This window comes from Hylobates moloch, unplaced genomic scaffold (assembly GCF_009828535.3).
Source record: "Hylobates moloch isolate HMO894 unplaced genomic scaffold, HMol_V3 SCAFFOLD_15, whole genome shotgun sequence".
Lineage (NCBI taxonomy): Eukaryota > Metazoa > Chordata > Mammalia > Primates > Hylobatidae > Hylobates > Hylobates moloch.
This window is the reverse complement of record NW_026652290.1, coordinates 6,846,663-6,864,831: the sequence shown is the minus strand read 5'-3', so window position 1 is coordinate 6,864,831 and position 18,169 is coordinate 6,846,663. Positions and strand designations below refer to the sequence as shown.

Sequence of the window (18,169 nt, the reverse complement as noted above, 5' to 3'; positions counted from 1 at the left end):
GACTTTCCCGCAAACCCAGGTCTTCAGCTTCTTCAGTCCTGAGACCCAGCAGTGCGGGGCCACCACCCCGGTGCCCACTGGTGCGGGGTGTGGAGCCACTCCTTGGGGGACACCTGCCCAGCGTGTTCCCTGCACATCAAGATTCCCACCTGGGCACCAGGACCACAAACCCACCACCCTTTGGGGGCACCGCACTGTGTCCCTCGCATGGCCGCCCGCCCTCAGACCCAGGATTACACAAAGCCACGCGAGGGAGACAGGCAGCCAGCCTGGTCGGAGCAGCACCCTGGCCCTCACGGAGGGCAGCTGCCCAAAGGTGGCCGTCAGGGCCCAGAGCTTCCATCTCATGCATGCAGAGCCCAGGCCTGGCCTGACTGGGCAGGAGCCCTCCAGTGAGCATCCCTGTGTTGGTCAAGGGGCCAGGCTTTGGTCAGGGTCACCGTGGGGGAGGGGCCACACACAACCCACCCACACTCCCACAGAGGGAGCCACGCCTAGGTGCCCACTGCACCCAAGTCCACGAGGCAGTGGGCGTGCAGGGCCAACTTTAATACAGGCCGGCCTGTCTGGGGGTCGAGGTGGCGGCTCCCTTTGTCCTTGTGGCTTTCCACGGGCAGGGGCGGTCCCAGCGAGATCGTCTCATAACCAAACCAGCCCTGTGCACGAGAAGTCACGCCATGCCCCACAGCCTCCGGTCCTGGCTGCTGGTGGCTCGGGGACCCGCAGGGCAGGAGGGTGCCTGGTCTCACAGTTTCATGAGCCCCAGCCGCAGCGACCCCCACGGACAAACTTCCGGGGCTGCACCTGCGGGAGCAGCGTCTCCCGAGCATCGGAGGTCCTTTCTCAGCAGGGCCGAGCCCTGGTGGACAGAGCCGTGAGTGGCAAGGCGGGAGTCAGGGCTCTGGGAGTCGTCAATCCAGCAAGAACGCCCCTGGCCTGCCACCTTCAAACGGGAGGTGGGCGTCTGGGGCGCGGAGGCAGAGGCACGGAGAGGTTCAGCACATGTTGGTTTCCTGGGGATCCCCCCACCAGCAGGGAAGCTGAGGTGCGCCGGGAAGCCAGGCCAAGGGAGGGACCCCTTAACGGAAGCCTGCACCAGCTAACGGGAGCAGTGAGGAGCAAGAGGAAGCACAGGGACCCCAAGGTCTGGAGGTGTCTTCCTCACAGATGAGCGCGAGCCACGCGGGGCTGGGACTGCAGGGGAACAGCACCAGAGGCGTCGGGCCTGGGCCGCGGCCACCAGGGGAGCCCACAACCGGCAGAAGCTGGGCTCGGCCGAGGGTTTAATCCGGACTGAGAGCAGGCCAGTGGCGCCTGAGTGCGTTCAGGCTCGAGGTCGCCAGGAGACGCTCTGGAGTCCTCCTGCACGTGCGCCTGTGTGGCTGCGGCTCTGCTCAGCACCGTGCGCGCTGGGCTCCAGGGAACCCGGTCAGGGGCTGGCCATGACCCAAACTCTCTGTAGGCCACGGTCCCTGGGGCATCCCCGCAAGTCCCGCAAGAGAAGGCCACGTTACGAAGCTGCCACCAGCTCCGCCTGCCTGGGCCTGGCCTTGACAGGGACGGTTTCTGTGGAGGAAACAAGAGATGTTTATGACACACCACAGACCCACAGGCAGAGACCTCCAGAGAGGGACGAGGCCACAGGGGTGGCAAGGGCCAGTTCCGGGGACTTCAGACCCAGCAGTGCGGGGCCACCACCCCGGTGCCCACTGGTGCGGGGTGTGGAGCCACCCCTTGGGGGACACCTGCCCAGCGTGTTCCCTGCACATCAAGATTCCCACCTGGGCACCAGGACCACAAACCCACCACCCTTTGGGGGCACCGCACTGTCTGTGTCCCTCGCATGGCTGCCCGCCCTCAGACCCAGGATTACACAAAGCCACGCGAGGGAGACAGGCAGCCAGCCTGGTCAGAGCAGCACCCTGGCCCTCACAGAGGGCAGCTCTGGGGGAGGCAAGTGACAAACAGGAAGCCAAAGGGGCTGACAGACAGGGCCGGGAACACGGGACAGTGGGCCAGGAAAGCACAGCTCCTCCCAGCGGGACCCAGAGAGGAGAAGAGCCCCAAAGATGGGTAAAGGAACAGAACAAACGTGGATGGACGGTTCTAAAAAGTCAGGTTCCCAGTAGGCAGGTTGGGGAGCCTGTGCTGAATGGTGCCATGGGGAGAGCCATCCCTGGCTGACGGCTAATCCTGGGCTAGACCCTGGGAATGAGCTGGTGCTGCTGAAGAAGCCTTTCCCCCAGTTCTGATTTCTGAATGTGCCTCTTTGGATGGGGTATGGCTCTCTTACGAGGTTACCCAGTTACCCAACCCCTGGGAAACCCAAGCCCAACCCCACGGCCAGGCACGCGTGCCCCCGAGCCACACAGCCAGACAGCAGGGCTCGTCCACGGCCCGGGAAGGCCAAGTGAGAAGGGCTGGGAGCATTCTGTCTTGTTCCCTTCTAGAGTCCACTGCTCTTCTGCGAATTCCAACCATTCAGAAGAACCAAACATGGAAATACCTGGGACCTTCTCAGGAAGGGGCTCGGAGGGAACCTCTGGCAGCTCTATTTGTTCCTGCAAGAAGCAAAGGGTAAGGCTGTGAGCAGGTGACAGGTCTGCCCCGGGCTGCCTGGGCCTCCCTGAGAGGACACGGATCCTGTCAGTCAGCCGCTCTCAGCTGGAGTTAAAGTGGACAGGAACGTGCTGCTCAGAAGACCCAAGTCTGCACCCGCCCCGGCTTCTGGGTGCCACAGAATCCCCTAGGTGGTGACGCAGCCCCTACCACGGAGGCTCCTCCCGACAGACCCTGGGGCTCTGAGGGGCTGTAAGGAGGCCACGTCCTGTGTGTGCCCCAGAGACCCTGGCTCTCAGGGACCGAGGGGTGGGTGACACAGACACCCAGGTCACGCTGGTGTCCACCACTGCAGGGTGGGCTGTGGTACAATGCTGGCCCAGCGAGCTTGGCTGCCTAAGCCAGCACAGGTGCTTCCGCCTCTCAGCTGGCCTTCCCTGGAGGCCCCCAAGGACTGGGACCCTCAGGAGAAAGTAACTGAGCAAGCAAGTGGGCGCAGGCACCACGGGCCGCACAGCACCAGGGTGCCGGGGCAGCTGGCAGCAGGGCTGGGGCAGAGGCCGGCTCTGGGGGCACCATGAGAATTTGGCAGACTGAGGCAGGGGCCCACAGAGAGGACAACCCCTTTGTCGGGGAGCAAACGCAGACTCACAGCCTGGATGTGAGCCTGGGGCCAGGACGTGGCCCCCGCAGCGAGGGCCTGTGTAGGACGTGAGTCAGCAGCCACGGCTGGAGAAAGCCAGCCCACGGATCAAGCACCACATCCATGACAGCCGGGGACAGAAAGGGGCCGAGGCGCCAGGAAGGCCCAGCCTCCCCGCTCTGTCCAGGGCATGGGGCCAGCCTGATTGCACCAGACCGTCGGCGCCAGGAAGGCCCAGCATCCCCACTGCATCCAGGGCACGGGCCAGCCTGCCCGCACCAGACCGTCGGCGCCAGGAAGGCCCAGCATCCCCACTGCATCCAGGGCACGGGCCAGCCTGCCCGCACCAGACCGTCGGGTGAGCAACCCTGGAAACAGAGTCACCTCAGGTAGCACAACCAGTCACAAACCCCAGACTATTTGCTTAAGGGACACCAGATACGAGATCACCAGGGGCAGGGCCTCCTGGGGGTCTGAGCTCTGGGGGTCCCATCGCCCGAGTGACGGCTCGGTCCTGGGGGTCCCATCGCCCGAGTGACGGCTCGGTCCTGGGGGGCCGTTACCTGAGTGATGGCGCTCAGCTCCTCCAGGATGGCGTCTTCATCCTCCTGAGTGAAGCTTCCTGCTAGAAGCTCATCTATTTGCTGCAAAAGGACAGGCGGTGGTAAGAGCAGCGAGGAGGCGGCCCCTCAGGGAGGAAGGAGACGGCCTGTGGCTGGGTCTCGTCCCCTTGAGAGAAGGCGGCCACTGTAGGATGTGGGACAGTTTGGCCCTCGAGGGTGGCCTTGTGGGTTCCCACAGTTGGGGGCAGGCTGGTCGGGGTGCCACCTACCCGCTGGTACTCCACGGCCTCCTGTGTCTCGTCCAGGATCCTCTCCACCTCTTCAATGGACATCACCTGCGGATGGGGGTGACGGGTGTTGACGCCTGTCGGTGAGGCCCAATGGTAGACCCCGACAGAGGCCTCCTGGGCTCTCAGGGCCACAGCCTCAGCCCTCTGTTTATTTTTACTTATTTATTTTTTATTTTTATTTATTTATTTATTTTTTGAGACGGAGTCTCGCTCTGTCACCCAGGCTGGAGTGCTGGAGTGCAGTGGCGCGATCTCAGCTCACTGCAAGCTCCACCTCCCGGGTTCACGCCATTCTCCTGCCTCAGCCTCTCCGAGTAGCTGGGATTACAGACGCCTGCCACCACGCCTGGCTAATTTTTTATATTTTTAGTAAAGATGGGGTTTCACCGTGGTCTCGATCTCCTGACCTCATGATCCGCCCACCTCGGCCTCCCAAAGTGCTGGGATTACAAGCGTGAGCCACCGCGCCCAGCCAATTTTTATTTATTTATTTTTAAAGACAAGGTCTGGCTGTGTTGCCCAGGCTGGGCTCAAGCAATCGGTCCAAGTAGCTGGGACTATAGATGCGTGCCACCATACCCAGCTCCTGTCCCTGTTTAAATGAAGCCAGGCCACGTGTGTCCCAGGCACGGCCCCGTCCTGAGGCCACAGGAGCCGTTTGATGAGTCTTTTCAGAGGCCGAGACTGCACTGCTCTGACACCCGCTGCCCCTTCTCACACCTGAGTCAGCTCTCACAGCCACTGGTAAAAATAAACAAAAGGTGGAACATTCTGGGCAAGTGACTTGATTTCTTTTGAGTGGCAAGGTCAAAGGGCCACTTGTGCTTGACCGGCACACACCACCAGTACTCACCAAACACTTGGAAAAGTGGCACAGCCAGACCTCCCGCCAGGTGAGTCCCCGGCTCTCCAACTAGCCCCACCCACTGCCCCCCCCCCTCCCATCAGGAGTGTGATGGGGTTGGTGGGGGAACGTGGTATGGCCACGCTGGGCTTCACAGCCATGCCCGGCCTGAGACGAGGCCGGTATTCACCTCCTCCAGGAAGCCTTCTTTTTTTTTTTTTTTTTTTTTTTTCTGAGACGGAGTTTTGCTCTTATCGCCCAGGCTGGAGTGCAATGGTGCAATCTCAGCTCACTGCAACCTCTGCCTCCCAGTTCAAGCGATTCTCCTGCCTCAGCCTCTTGAGTAGCTGGGTTTACAGGCGGCTGCCACCACACCTGGCTCATTTTTGTTTTGTTAGTAGAGACAGGGTTTCACCACGTTGGCCAGGCTGGTCTGAACTCCTGACCTCAGGTGATCTGCCTGCCTCAGCCTCCAAAAGTGATTACAGGTGTGAGCCACCACGCCCCACCACCTCCAGGAAGCCTTCTGTGATTAGTCTGAAGGCCCCCTCCCCACCCTCAGACTTCCCTTCTATGTCACTTCGGCACCTGAGGGCCCAGTTCCCACAGTTCCCAGCCTGTGCTGCACCCCACCCTCAGGTCACTGCCTCCCTGCCTGCCTGGCAGCACCCAACACATCTCCCCTGCCAGCCTCTTGCCCTGTGTCTGACACGAACACCATGGGACAAGCCCCCCGCCCTAGCCCCAGCTCCAGCCCCACTGGGCTCCCCACGCCTCCACGCCCCTGGCCCTGCAGACACCTACCTGGTGCATCTTGTTAAGACACTCGTTTCCAAACTGCAGCCCCTCCATCACCTTCATTTCGATCTGGGTGAACTCAATACTCTGAACCTGAAAAGGAAACCAGAGCAGACGCAGGTGCTGCGGGTCCGGCGTGCCCTCCTCCCAGCCCAGGGGCAGGGTTCAGGATGACACCGCTGCTGGGCGGGTGCTGCTGGATGTGAGGGCGACTCTTGACACCTGCTCCTCCCTGTCCTCTCCCACTGCCAGGTGGGGACGCGCAGGGCTGAGAAGGTGCCGGGGAGACGCTTGGGACCGCTGGTTGCTTATTAGTAGCTCTGGTTACCAAAGAGCAGAACCACGCCACTCGGGTCCCTAACACCAGGGACACTCAGTCCCCACGCAGACCCCTGACCTACCCACACCACCCAGGGGTGGCCCAGTCTTCCCCACCTCAGTCCTGCGAGAGCCAACCTGCCCCCAACCCCTTAAGACCATTAGCTTCCTGGCAGACTCCCCGGGATTCCAGGCCCGCCCCTCTTCAGGTCAGCTTCAGCTCCAGGCATCTGAGAGGAGGAGCTTTCAGCTCTCAGGAGAAATTCTGATGTCCACGCAGCCGGGCGGAGCTGCCTTCAGCTGCACCTACACCCCAGGGCGAAGCACCCAGCAGCCTACCATGGCCTCCAGGCTGCTGATCTGGTTCTCCGTCCTGTCCAGGAGCTGCTCCTGGTATCGCTTCTTCTTGAGCAGCAGCTTGGCCCGTCTGCAGAGGGAAGCCCAAGAGTGACCTGCTGTGGCCCTGCCCGGGCCCCCCACCCCCGCCGACAGGGTGCCCACATTGCCCAGGCCCACTCACTCCTTCCTTCCGTCCCGCAGCAGCTGCCGGGCCAGGGCCCGCTCGCGCTCCAGCTGCTGGGTGATCCTCTTCTGGTACTGCCTCAGCTTGTCCCGTTGCTGCTTCAGTTGCTGCCAAGAGAGAGAGGGCCTGATGTCACTGAGCCCATGCTGGGGGCCCTGGCCGCGCTACTGCACGCCAGACATGGAGGCCAGGCGGCCCTCCACGAGTGTCCTTCATGGGGCAGGGTTTTCTCCCAGGGGACGGGTGGAGCTGTCTGGACACATCTGGGGGGTGGAAGCCAGGGACACTGCTCCACATCCTGCCACGTGAGGGGCGGCCCCACCAGAGGGTCACCCGGACCCCACAGCCCATCACAGGGATGGGGAGGACCACCACGGCATTGCTGCGGGTCCACCCTCGAGGCTGCCTGCCAGTGGTACGAGCGCTCTGGGCTCAGGTCAGGGAGCAGCTGCCAGGACCTCAAAGGTTTGGACTCAGCCGGGCGCGGTGGCTCACGCCTGTAATCCCAGCACTTTGGGAGGCCCAGGCGGGCGGATCACGAGGTCAGGAGATCTAGACTATCCTGGCTAACACGGTGAAACCCCGTCTCTACTAAAAATACAAAAACAGATTAGCTGGGCGTGGTGGCGGCGCCTGTAGCCCCAGCTACTCGGGAGGCTGAGGCAGGAGAATGGCATGAACCCGGGAGGCGGAGCTTACAGTGAGCCGAGATTGCGCCGCTGCGCTCCAGCCTGGGTGACAGAGCGAGACTCCGTCTCAACAACAACAACAACAAAAAAAGTTCGGACTTGAGAACATGCAGGTGGCAAGTACCCAAGTGCCACCAGCCACACCTCCACGACGGGGCTCAGACATCCCCCCGGCTTCTCTCCTTGGGCTTCAGCTGTATGAGGTGCCTGTGGCTTCCCTGCCCCTTTGCCAACCATCCAGCTGCAGGGACACGCACTTGGCCCAGCGGCCCGCTGACCGCCTCTCATCTGTGCGCCGCCCCAGAGAGGGCACTCGGCCACTGAGGAACTTCAGCCAGTCCTGCCCTATCAGGCCCTTACATTTTGCAAATGTCATCACTTCAGACAATGCTGAGCCCATGCAGGCACAGGGATTATGGCCTTAAGGCAGGAGGCTGAAGGGAATTGGCTCAGTCAGGGCCTGTGGGAAGGCTCCGCATCGGAAGCGAGTGCTCCCTCTACCTGAGGGGGCTCATTCTCGGCTCCCTCCACCCACGGAGTCACCCCTTCGCAGTGCCAAGGCCTGTGGGTCCTCTCGTTGCTACAGTGAAAGGTGCCCCCTGCCCAGCCCCACTGCTGGGGAGACCCAGGGGCCAAAGGCAGGCAGGTGTGGCCAGGCTGCCCCCCCTGTAAAACAAGGTCTCAGTAGAGGGTCACAGGCCACGTGGGGAACACCTATTAGCCTAGAAAAACAGAAAAAAAAAGCAATCATTTGAGCTACTGTGTGCTAAGGTTGCTGTTCCCAAGCACCCGAAATCCCGGGGAGACCTACGGCAGCCGGGAACACGGGTCTGCACAGCCGAGGGCCCACAGTGACCCTTGGCAAGTGGAAAGCTTTGCTTGAAGAGAAACCAGAACTCAGTCCTTAAAGAGAGGGGAGGGAGTGCCTTGGGGCTGCCAGGGTAGGTGGACAGTGGACGATGGAGGCTGGGCCCAGCTGTCTTGCAGGCAGCTCGGGACGGTGCCCAGCGCTGTGCCCATCTTCTCTAGGGACAAATGTGCCCGTTGTTTCTTTTCACAGCTTATGGACTCAGATGCCAACATAAGATCCCCTCTTTCATTTGCATTCACTTCTCTTTTAGTATAAAATTAACCTATTTCTGTTGCACAAAATTTAGAAAAGAAAGCATCCGAAAAAGCTAGCCCTGCTCCCATTTCGGGGTCTCTTTCGTGACACGTTTATCTCGTTACGAAAATGGACTATTCTTAGCCCGCCGTGTCCCTGACATGCCAGGCGATTCCTCCTCCTACAGAAGCTAACTTTCACATGGGAACAGGCACCACCACCGGCCCGCCTGTGCCCCGGGGGGTCAGTCTGGAGTCGCCGCAAACAAACGCGCCAAACACGGTGGTCCTGCACCCAGGCGCTGCAGAAACCCGGCAGGACCCCGGCCGGCGTTCGGCGCACCCGGCGGCCGCTCCTCAGACCAGGGCAGATTTCCTTCCAGTCCCGGCCTGGATGGGGTGAGGGAGAGGGGATGGCCCCGCACTGCCTCGCGAAGCCGGCAGCACCGCGGGGGCTCCGGCCCAGGGCACCAGGAGGCAAATGAGCCGCGGGACCGGGGCGGGGGCAGCGACTCCGGGAGAGCCGGGACCCCCGGGGCCGGGACCTGCTCCCGTGGGCTCAGAGCCAGGGAAAGCCCAACGCCGCGCGGACCCCACGGACAGGCCGCCAGGCTGTGGCCAAGCCCCGAACGCCGGCGTCGAATCCCGCAGTCACCAGCCGCGCCCACCCCGGCGGGGCTCGCAGAGGCGGACGCACGGGCCCGGGGGAAGTCGGCAGCCAGGGCACCGCGCAGAAGACCCCGGCCCGAGGCCCCGCGGGCGAAGAGGGGCGCAGGGCGGAGAGGCCGAGTGGCCCGGCAGCGCGCTGCGCCTCAGTTTCCCCACCCGAACGCGGGGGACCGAGGGCGCGGGGCTCTTCCGGCCCCGCCGCCCGCCCTGGCCCCGCCGCCCGCCCCGGCCCCGGGCCCGGGCCCTCACCAGGATGGCCTTGTCCTGCTCCGTGACGCGGCTCTGCTTCTTGCGGCCGAACAGGTTGCCCATGGCGGCGCCCGCCCCTGGCCCGGGACCCACCGAGTCCAATAGCCACCGCCGCCCCGCGGCCACCGTAGCTCGGGTCCTCCCGCTACGGCGGCCGCGCTGGACCAGGCGCCGCGGAACGCGAAGCCCGAGCGCCTCCTCCGGCCGCGCGCCGTTGCCGCGGGTTCGAAACCACAGCCCGCCGGTCTCGGCGACCGTCGCGAACACCGCGGCCTCCTTGGACCGGTACAGAGAAGTGGCACGGATACCTGGATGTTAGGGCCCGGGATGTTCTAAATGACGTGTTTCTGTGCACCCTTCCTGTGCAGGTGAAGGCGAAAATTTCTTATCTCCTAATTAGATGGGATCCTTTCAGATTAACCTAATTCAGTCTCCTCAGGCTTTCAGGAATCTTGTGCAGGAATCACTGTCCCGCTGGCTCTGAACACAAAATGCTGCATTTAGTGATGTGATATCCAACGTTTTGCACTTTTTTTTTTTTTTTTTTTTTTTTTTGAGATGGAGTCCTGCTCTGTTGCCCAGGGTAGAGTGCAGGGGCGCGATCTCGGCTCACTACAAACTCTGCATCCCGGGTTCAAGTGATTTTCCTGCCTCAGCCTCCTGAGTAGCTGGGACTACAGGTGCCTGCTGCCACGCCCGGCTAATTTTTGTTAGTTGAGACGAGGTTTCACCATATTGGCCAGGCTGGTCTTGAACTCTTGACCTTGTGATCCACCCACCTCGGCCTCCCAAAGTGCTGGGATTACAGGCGTGAGCCACCGTGCCCAGCCCGTTTTGCACTTTAAAGTGCAGACCCAGCAGAGCTAGCAAGGCCCTCAGATCAGGGACTTCAGCCCCCTCTAGTGTTCCGATTCGGCGTTCCCGGTCCAACCCCCCAAATCCACTCCTGCAGGTTCTCCCCAGGTTCTCCACAATATCTATCTGAAATATCTCTGAATTCTTGTAGCATGTAAGCCAGGGTTTGCCAAACTACAGCCTGCGGGCCACATCTGGCCTGGAATCTATTTTTTTTGTACAGCCTTTGAGTTAAGAGTGGATTTTACATTTCTTAAGGATTGTAAAACACACACACACACACACACACACACACACACACACACACACACAGAATAACACCAAAAAGGAGGACGAACGGAGGAGGGAGAAGGAGAAGAGCAAGAGCCAGGTGGCCAAAGGCCGTATGTGGCTCTCGGAGCCTGATATTTACTGTTTGATTTTTTTTTTTTTTTTTTTTCTTGAGACAGAGTCTCACTTTGTCACCGAGGCTGTAGTGCAGTGGTGAGATCTCAGCTCACTGCAACCTCTGTGTCCGGGTTCAAGCAATTCTCCTGCCTCAGCCTCCCGAGTAGCTGGGATTACAGGCACCTGCCACCATGCCCAGCTAATTTTTTTTTTTTTTTTTTGTATTTTTGGTAGAAATGGAGTTTCACCATGTTGACCAGGCTGATCACAAACTCCTGACCTCAGGTAATCCGCCCGCCTCGGCCTCCCAAAGTGCTGGGATTACAAGCGTGAGCCACCGCGCCTGGGTGCTGTTTGTTCTCTTACAGAAAAAATTCGCGAGCCCCAGCGTGAGCTACCGTCTCGTGTGTCACGCTGTCCCGGATCCGAAGATCTGATGCTAACTGTAGGCCTCCTGGCAACAGGAGGAGGCTGTGCTGGCTTGGGGAGGACGGGAACATCTCGCGAGGGTCTCATAGGTGGGCTCGTAGAGGGTTTTCAAACTCAGGAGCATCAGCAACCTCAGCCACCACCACTCCCACTGGCAAGGGAGCCTCGGGGCACCCTGGCAGGAGCAGATCGTGAGCTCTGCGGGGTTCCGGGCGCTGCCTCCACTCTGGGTCAAGGGTGCCGTCCTGTCAGCATTCTGCATCTCAAGTGAGGACACGGGCAAAGCTGTGCGCTCAGCTGACCCTGTGATCAGGTGACGTGCGGGACTGAACATTGTGTTTGATTTCCAGCAATGTCAGCCCTGTAGGGACCACAAACAGCAGCTCCTGTGAGGGTGGCCACGAACATTCTCTGCCTCTCAGCTGACCCGAGGTCTGGGAGGAGCTGCTCCTGCCAGCCATCTGATTGCTGTGAATGCCCAGTTCGTGGAGCAGGAACCCCCAGTCCGCAGTCCTGGGGTGTCTTTGCTGTTCTGCTCTGAAGGGCAGCAGCCGCTTGGGCACCCCGGCACCAGCCTCACCCAGCCCTTTCTTTCACCCAACCAGAGGCCACAGCGAATGCACTGCAAAGTGGGGCCCGGCACCCCGTTTCCCATTGGCAGGAAGCTCAGCCAGGCATTCCTACCCTAGGGATGATGCAAACAGTCCCCAAATGCCCTCCTGGGACCTCTCCTCGTGCTAATTCTGTACCATTAGGTTCCAGGCAAGAGACAGAAACCACACCAGTAATTTGAACAGGAATATTTAATATAAAGAATCCTAAACTAGAAAAGGAGGTTTCACTATTAAAAGGTTACAAGAGAACTCTGAGGAATACAGGAATAGCAGTGCCAGAAGCAGCGTGTGTTTCTAGGACAGACAGCACACGGGGAGAAACCAAGAACCTGGAAGAACATCCCAACGCAAGGCTGGGCCTGGCTCTGCTGGACCCTGCAGGCTGCCCCTGCCCGTGGTGGAGGAAGTTGCTGCAGGGCCTAGCCTAGCCGTCAGCAGGGAGCCTGCCAGTTGGCCGAGAAACTCGCCGAGAGGTGCATCTGGGCCAGAGATTTTCTAACAGGAACTCCTGCCAGGTGCTTGAGAATCTTGCTGGGGAGCATGACAGCCGGGGGGTGTCTGCAAGAAGCAGCCCATAGGGGAGTCACCCACACACAGAGCCACTGGCAGCTGCAGCAAGGAAGGGGTCAGACAGGGAGGCCCCATTCTCTGCCAGGCCTCGCTGCAACCTCCAGCGCCCTCTCCCATCAAAGCCTCTCACCGAGCCAGCCAGCAGAGGAGAAACGTTTACAGGGTCCAGTTCCGCCAGCACAAAGCAGGCCCAGGAAGGATGGATTTGGAGCTGAGGGGTGACAGTGGCACACCACTGAGCCTTTAATTATGGCAGCAGTGGTGCCATACCACTTCTGAGACCAGGTCATAAAAGATGACACAAGGCCGGGTGTCGTGGTTCACACCTGTAATCCCAGCACTTTGGGAGGCCAAGGTGGGAGGATTGTTTGAGCTCAGGAGTTCAAGACCAGCCTGGGCAACGCAGTGAGACCCCATCTCTATTTAAAAAAAAAAAAAAAAAAAAAAAGATGGCTGGGCATGGTGGCTCATGCCTATAATCCCAGCACTTTAGGAGGCCGAGGCAGGCAGATCACTCAAGGTCAGGAGTTCGAGACCATCCTCGCAAACATGGTAAAACCCTGTCTCTACTAAAAATACAAAAATTAGCTGATGTGGTGGTGCACATCTGTAGTCCCAGCTACTTGGAAGGCTGAGGCAGGAGAATTGCTTGAACCTGGGAGTAGGAGGTTGCAGTGAGTTGAGATCATGCCACTGCACTCCAGCCTGGATGACAGAGTGAGACTCCGTGAGACTCCATCTCAAAAAACTAAACTAAACTAAAATAAAATAAGACACAGTGTCTGCCTGGTGTCTCCTGGACTCTCGTTCTTGGAACTCAGCCACCAAGTCAAGAGGAGCCAAGCCGCCCCCATGGGAGGAACCACCCATTGGCACCACCTGGCCAGCCATGGGATGAGCCTTCTTAGAAGGGAAATGTTCTAGTCCCCTCATCAGCTGAGCCACCCCAGCTGCTGTCACATGGAGCAGAGACGAGCCTTCTCTGGTGTACTTTGCCTAAATCACAGATTTGTGAGCAAAATAAGTTTTTGTTACTGTTTTAAGCCACTGAGTTTTGGGGTGATTTGTTACTTAGCAAAAGATGACCAGAGCAATGGTTGTAGGCGCTTAGAGAAGGCAGCAGGAAGACTTGAAGGTATTGGTGTCTGCCCTTCCATGGAGAGGCATGTTCTGCCCTTTATTTGAGGGCCCAGTCCTGGGACTGGTCGGGCTGGGGAACTGGTGAGGGATCGCCACTCTCCATTAAGGTATTTCATGGCAGATCTGGTTTTTTTCTTTTTTCTTTTCTTTTTTTTCTTTCTTTTTTTTTTTTTTGTGAGACAGTCTCACTCTGTCGCCCAGGCTGGAGTGCAGTGGCATGATCTTGGCTCACTGCAGCCTCCCCCTCCCAGGTTCAAGTGATTCTCATGCCTCAGCTTCCCGAGTACCTGGGATTACAGGCATGAGCCACCAGATCTGGGTAATTTTTTGTATTTTTAGTAGAGATGGGAGTCTCACCATGCTGGCCAGGCTGGTCTTGAACTCCTGACCTCGGTGATCCACCCACCTTGGTCTCCCGAAGTGCTGGGATTACAGGTGTGAGCCCCTGCGCCTGGCCTAGATCTGGGTTTGTTTGTGTTATTGTATTTTTTTTTTTTTTTTGAGACAGGGTCTCACTGTTGCCCAGGCTACAGTGCAGTGGTGCCGTCACAGCTCACTGCAGCCTTGACCTCCTGGGCTCAGGTGATCCACCCCACTCAGCCTCCCAAGTAGCTGGGACCACAGGTGCGCACAACCACGCCTGGCTAATTTGTGTATTTTTTGTAGGGATGGGGGTCTCATTATGTTGCCGAGGTGGATCTTGAACTCCTGGGCTCAAGTGATCCTCAGTCCTCGTCCTCCCAAAGTGCTGGGATTATAGGCAAGAACCACCGCGCCTGACCCGGTTTTTAAAAAAATGATCAATTTAAGCTTTCATAGACTGTCCATCTTTTTCAGTTCTGGGGATGCTTCACCCATTGGCCAAGGGCCCTGACCCCTGCAGCACTCTCTGCTCCCAGCTGGCCGCCCCTTCCATCACCGAGCCCGCCCCATCTCAGACTCTCCGTCTTTGCCACTCCAGGGTCCTGTGAGAGATCAGGGGACGTAGTCTTGTTGGCGGCGTCTCTCCGTCGTCTGTGGCCTGCAGAGCTCAGAGGCTCCTTGTGGGCAAGTCACAGGCCTTTGTAAAGGGAATGTTTTGGGGACATGATGAGGGACTCAGCCAATGGGTTGCATCCGACGAATCCGTTTGGCATTCCTGGCTCTCTACGCCATTGGATTCTCCTCTCTGTGCTCTACCGAGGAAATCCTGGCATCTCAGCTGGGCCACTGTTAAATCCAGGTTTCTTTCTTTTTGAGACAGTCTCATTCTGTCGCCCAGGCTGGAGTGCAATGGTGTGATCTTGGCTCCCTGCAACCTCTGCCTCCCGGGTTCAAGCGATTCTCCTGACTCAGCCTCCTGAGTAGCTGGGATTACAGGCGCCTGCCACTACGCCTGGCTAATTTTTTCTATTTGTAGTAGAGACGGGGTTTCGCCATGTTGGCCAGGCTGGTCTCGAACTCCTGACCTCAGGTGATTCACTCGCCTCGGCCTCCCAAAATGCTGGGATTACAAGTGTGAGCCACTGCGCCCGTCCAAGTCCAAATTTCCAGCAACAAATAGAGTGAACTGCTCCGGTTTCTCACAGATGCTCAGGCAGACAATTGAGCTCAGAGTCCCTGGAGTGCACAGCAGCCCTGACAGCGGGATCCACGCTCACCACTAGTCTCCAGCTTGAATTAGCAAAATCTTGATAATCTTGGGGTGTGGCAGGTTTTTACTCTTCTCCCTGGAGTCAGCTGGGATATCACTCCAGTTATGGGATTAGAGGCAACCGGGCGTGACGGGCCTGGGTGTTGAGGGGAATCAGCCTCCTGCTGCAGGAGGTGCTTCAGGCGAGGTCTCCCACAGTGGGAGCTGCCTCAGATAGGGAGGAGGGCAGCTTCTGCCAGCAAGCAAGGCTGAGTGGGACACCCTGGGCAGGGGGTCAGGGTTACCCCTCAGCTCCTTCCATCCCCACTTCCCCCCGCTCTGCTCTAAGGTTCACACAGGTTACCTGGGGAGGCTGAGAATTCAATTTCCGTTGTAATCCTCTGAGCCGTAGGGTAAAACTTGGGAAGTCATTTTCAGATGCCGCGGTCTTGCTACCAGAAGATTTTCTTCGCTGTTCTTCCTTGTTTTCTGATTTTCTCCCTCTGACTTCAACTGAGACTGCAGGGCCCTTGTGTGTGATTTTAAAGATGTCATCCTTCCCCTGCTGTTGGAGATTGCCAGCCCGCCCCTGGTCCTTGCAGTCAGCAGGGGGGATTCCTTCTGAGGCTCCAAGGGAGAATCCGGCCCATGCGTCCCCCGGCCCCTGGTGACTGTGGGCGGCCTCAGTGTCCCTTGGTCTGTAGAAACGTCACTCCGTCCTCTGCCTTCATCTTCCCGATGTGTTCTCTCATGTTATGATTGTGTCCAAATGTTCCTTTTTTTTTTTTTTTTGAGATGGAGTCTTGCTCTGTCACCCAGGCTGGAGTGCAGTGGCGTGATCCTGGCTCACTGCAAGCTCCGCCTCCCAGGTTCATGCCATTCTCCTGCCTCAGCCTCCCGAGTAGCTGGGACTATGGGCACCCGCCACCAACCCCAGCTAATTTTTTGTATTTTTAGTAGAGACGGGGTTTCACCATGTTAACCAGGATGGTCTCGATCTTCTGACCTCGTGATCCGCCCACCTTGGCCTCCCAAAGTGCTGAGATTACAGACGTGAGCCACCGTGCCCGGCCAAATGTTCCCTTTTTATAAGGACAATATAGGTTATATGAGAGAACCTGCCCAACGCCACCCACCTTAACTAGTTACATCTGCAATGATGTCATCTCCAATTGAGGTCCCATTCTGCAGCGCTAGGGGGTAGGACTTCAACCTGTGAGTTTTGGGGAGGCACAATCCGCCCTTAACACAGCAATGAGGTCATCACCTAAGGTTTGCCCGGGAAAACAGGAACCCCTCTGGGCATTTCGAGAAGGGAGTTATTTAATACAAAGGATCAAGTGCTTCAAAAATCATTTAAGAGTTGGAGGAATGAAGGCCGGGGAGTCCCATCCCTGGATCTTGGGGACGTGGCGAATGTTTAGGGTCGGGAGGTTGCAGGGACCGCAGCAAACCCTTGGTGATGGCCACAGCTGCCGCCAGCACCAGCGTGAAAAGGCCCACCCGCCACAGTAAGACCTCATGTGGGCCAGAGCCAGGAACAAGGACACAGATTCTACTCCTCTCCCACCACCCCTGTCTCACGAGGGCCCTTCCTGCTGGGGACACTCGCCTGGGATCCCTCAGCAGGCAGCAGGGGGCCAAGCTGCCCACAGCTGGCCTGGAACATGGGATGGGAAGGCTGTGGGGATCCAGAAGGTTCCATTGAGGAGGTGACATTTGGGGTGGCCTTCAAATGTCACACGAACGGGGAGGCAGCCGGTGAGAAAATGTGGCTCCTGTGAGGCACCAATGACGTAGACATGACATCATCATCCAATTGGTCCCTCTGCCCAGGTGTCCACCAGCCTCTGGGGGTGGTGCTGGTGGCTCCATTCCACAGAGGTGGCCCTAGGCCTTCTGGGTGCAGGAACTGACCAATGCAGTCACCAGTGGAGGAAGCCCTCCCCACTCTCTGTCCCTCATCTCTTCCCTGGCCACGCGGCCAGCTTCCTCCTAGGGCTGGAGAGCCGTTGGGTGGAGAGGGCAGCCCTCCTTCTCTGCCTTCCAGTCCCAGCCTAGTCAGCTGCAGCCATGGTGGGTGAAGACCTATGGCTGCCCGGCCTAGGAGTCGCGCCCATGCCTTAGCCCATGCCTAGCGGGGAGGGAGGGAAGGTGGGGCCGAGAGGCATGGAGGGAGGGAAAGGGCCTTTTGCTGTGTTGCAGGTGACCTGCCTGGGCTGCGTGCTGACACTTGGCTTGGGCCAGGAGACCCTGAGATCATGAACTGGGGGCTGCACCTCTCCTTGCAGGTGCCCCGCGTCGGTGGGACCCAGGGGATGTGGGAGAGCTGCCACCTTCTCCATGGGCCGGGGGAGTGTCCGGGCAGGGGCTCCCACGCTCCTGGTGGGATCTTCAGGGTCATACTAAGCAGCCGTGACTCAGGGAGCAGAGAAAATGATGAGCCCGACGAACATTCTGGAAGAAGTCAAAAGAAGCAAATCCCCCAGGCATGGGCCAGAACCCGGAAAGTGCTGGTGCCAGACACAAGTGCAGGGTTGGAGGGACCCGCGGCTGCAGACACTCCCTGGGGCGCGGCGATGGGCGGCCTAGGGAAGAGAAGGTGTCCTTGGATGGGCTGCGCCAGCGCCAGCGCCGGGGAGAAGTGGGCTGCTCCCCAGAGGAGGCCCCGGGTGGTCCAGAGGGAAGACCCTGCTTGCTGGGGACCCTCAGGGACCCGTGGAGTGGGGGCGCTGGGTTGCAGGGGGTCAAGGGTGCTTGAGCATCTTTTTTTTTGTTTTTTTTTGTTTTTTGTTTTTTTTTTGAGACGGAGTCTCGCTCTGTCGCCCAGGCTGGAGTGCAGTGGTGCAATCTCGGCTCACTGCAAGCTCCGCCTCCCGGGTTCACGCCATTCTCCTGCCTCAGCCTCTCCGAGTAGCTGCGACTACAGGCGCCCGCCACCACGCCCGGCTAATTTTTTGTATTTTTAGTAGAGACGGGGCTTCACCGTGGTCTCGATCTCCTGACCTCGTGATCCGCCCGCCTCGGCCTCCCAAAGTGCTGGGATTACAAGCGTGAGCCACCGCGCCCGGCCTTGAGCATCTTTTGGGTGCTTGAGCGCTGCGGTAGAAATGGGGCAGGAAGGGGTGGCGCGGGGCCTCGGGGCTGACGTCTCAGCAGCCTGTCCCGCCCCGGCTGGCAGCTGCGACCCCCGCGCCAGGGGAAGGAGCAGCGGCTGCGGCGGCCACGCAGTGGCGCTGCAGGACAGGGGACGCCGGCGGCCCTCGCAGCTGGGGCGGCTCCCAGACCCCGGTGGGAGAGACCCCGGACCCCG

General features: G+C 59.2%; 1 protein-coding gene across 2 annotated transcripts; it reads right to left on the bottom strand.

Annotated features, from left to right (window-relative positions):
- Window positions 1-528: 528 nt before the first annotated feature.
- Window positions 529-11,162, bottom strand: CHMP6 (charged multivesicular body protein 6). Of its 2 annotated transcripts, none has more exons than XM_032177350.1 (8): window positions 10,890-11,162; window positions 6,536-6,645; window positions 6,355-6,442; window positions 5,704-5,790; window positions 4,035-4,100; window positions 3,766-3,846; window positions 2,507-2,561; window positions 529-1,566 (listed from the first exon to the last, which is right to left on the bottom strand). In XM_032177350.1, the coding sequence occupies exons 1-8, from the start codon at window positions 10,989-10,991 to the stop codon at window positions 1,511-1,513; spliced, it is 645 nt and encodes a 214-aa protein (XP_032033241.1). In that variant the 5' UTR covers window positions 10,992-11,162; the 3' UTR covers window positions 529-1,510. The 2 variants fall into 2 exon arrangements, with proteins under 2 accessions (XP_032033241.1, XP_032033243.1); XM_032177352.2 differs by lacking the exon at window positions 10,890-11,162 and adding an exon at window positions 9,250-9,390.
- Between the last annotated feature and the right edge of the window lie 7,007 nt (window positions 11,163-18,169).

Bases quoted from the DNA above. Each gene is read 5' to 3' on its own strand.
- CHMP6 (XM_032177350.1), bottom strand. From the start codon at position 10,991: ATGTTCCCGTCCTCCCCAAGCCAGCACAGCCTCCTCCTGTTGCCAGGA. The intron at 6,443-6,535 runs GTGAGTGGGCCT...TTCCCTCTGCAG, and splicing joins CTGCGGGACGGAAGGAAGGA to ACGGGCCAAGCTGCTGCTCA. The intron at 1,567-2,506 runs GTATTTCCATGT...TTTCCTCCACAG, and splicing joins CCTTCCTGAGAAGGTCCCAG to AAACCGTCCCTGTCAAGGCC.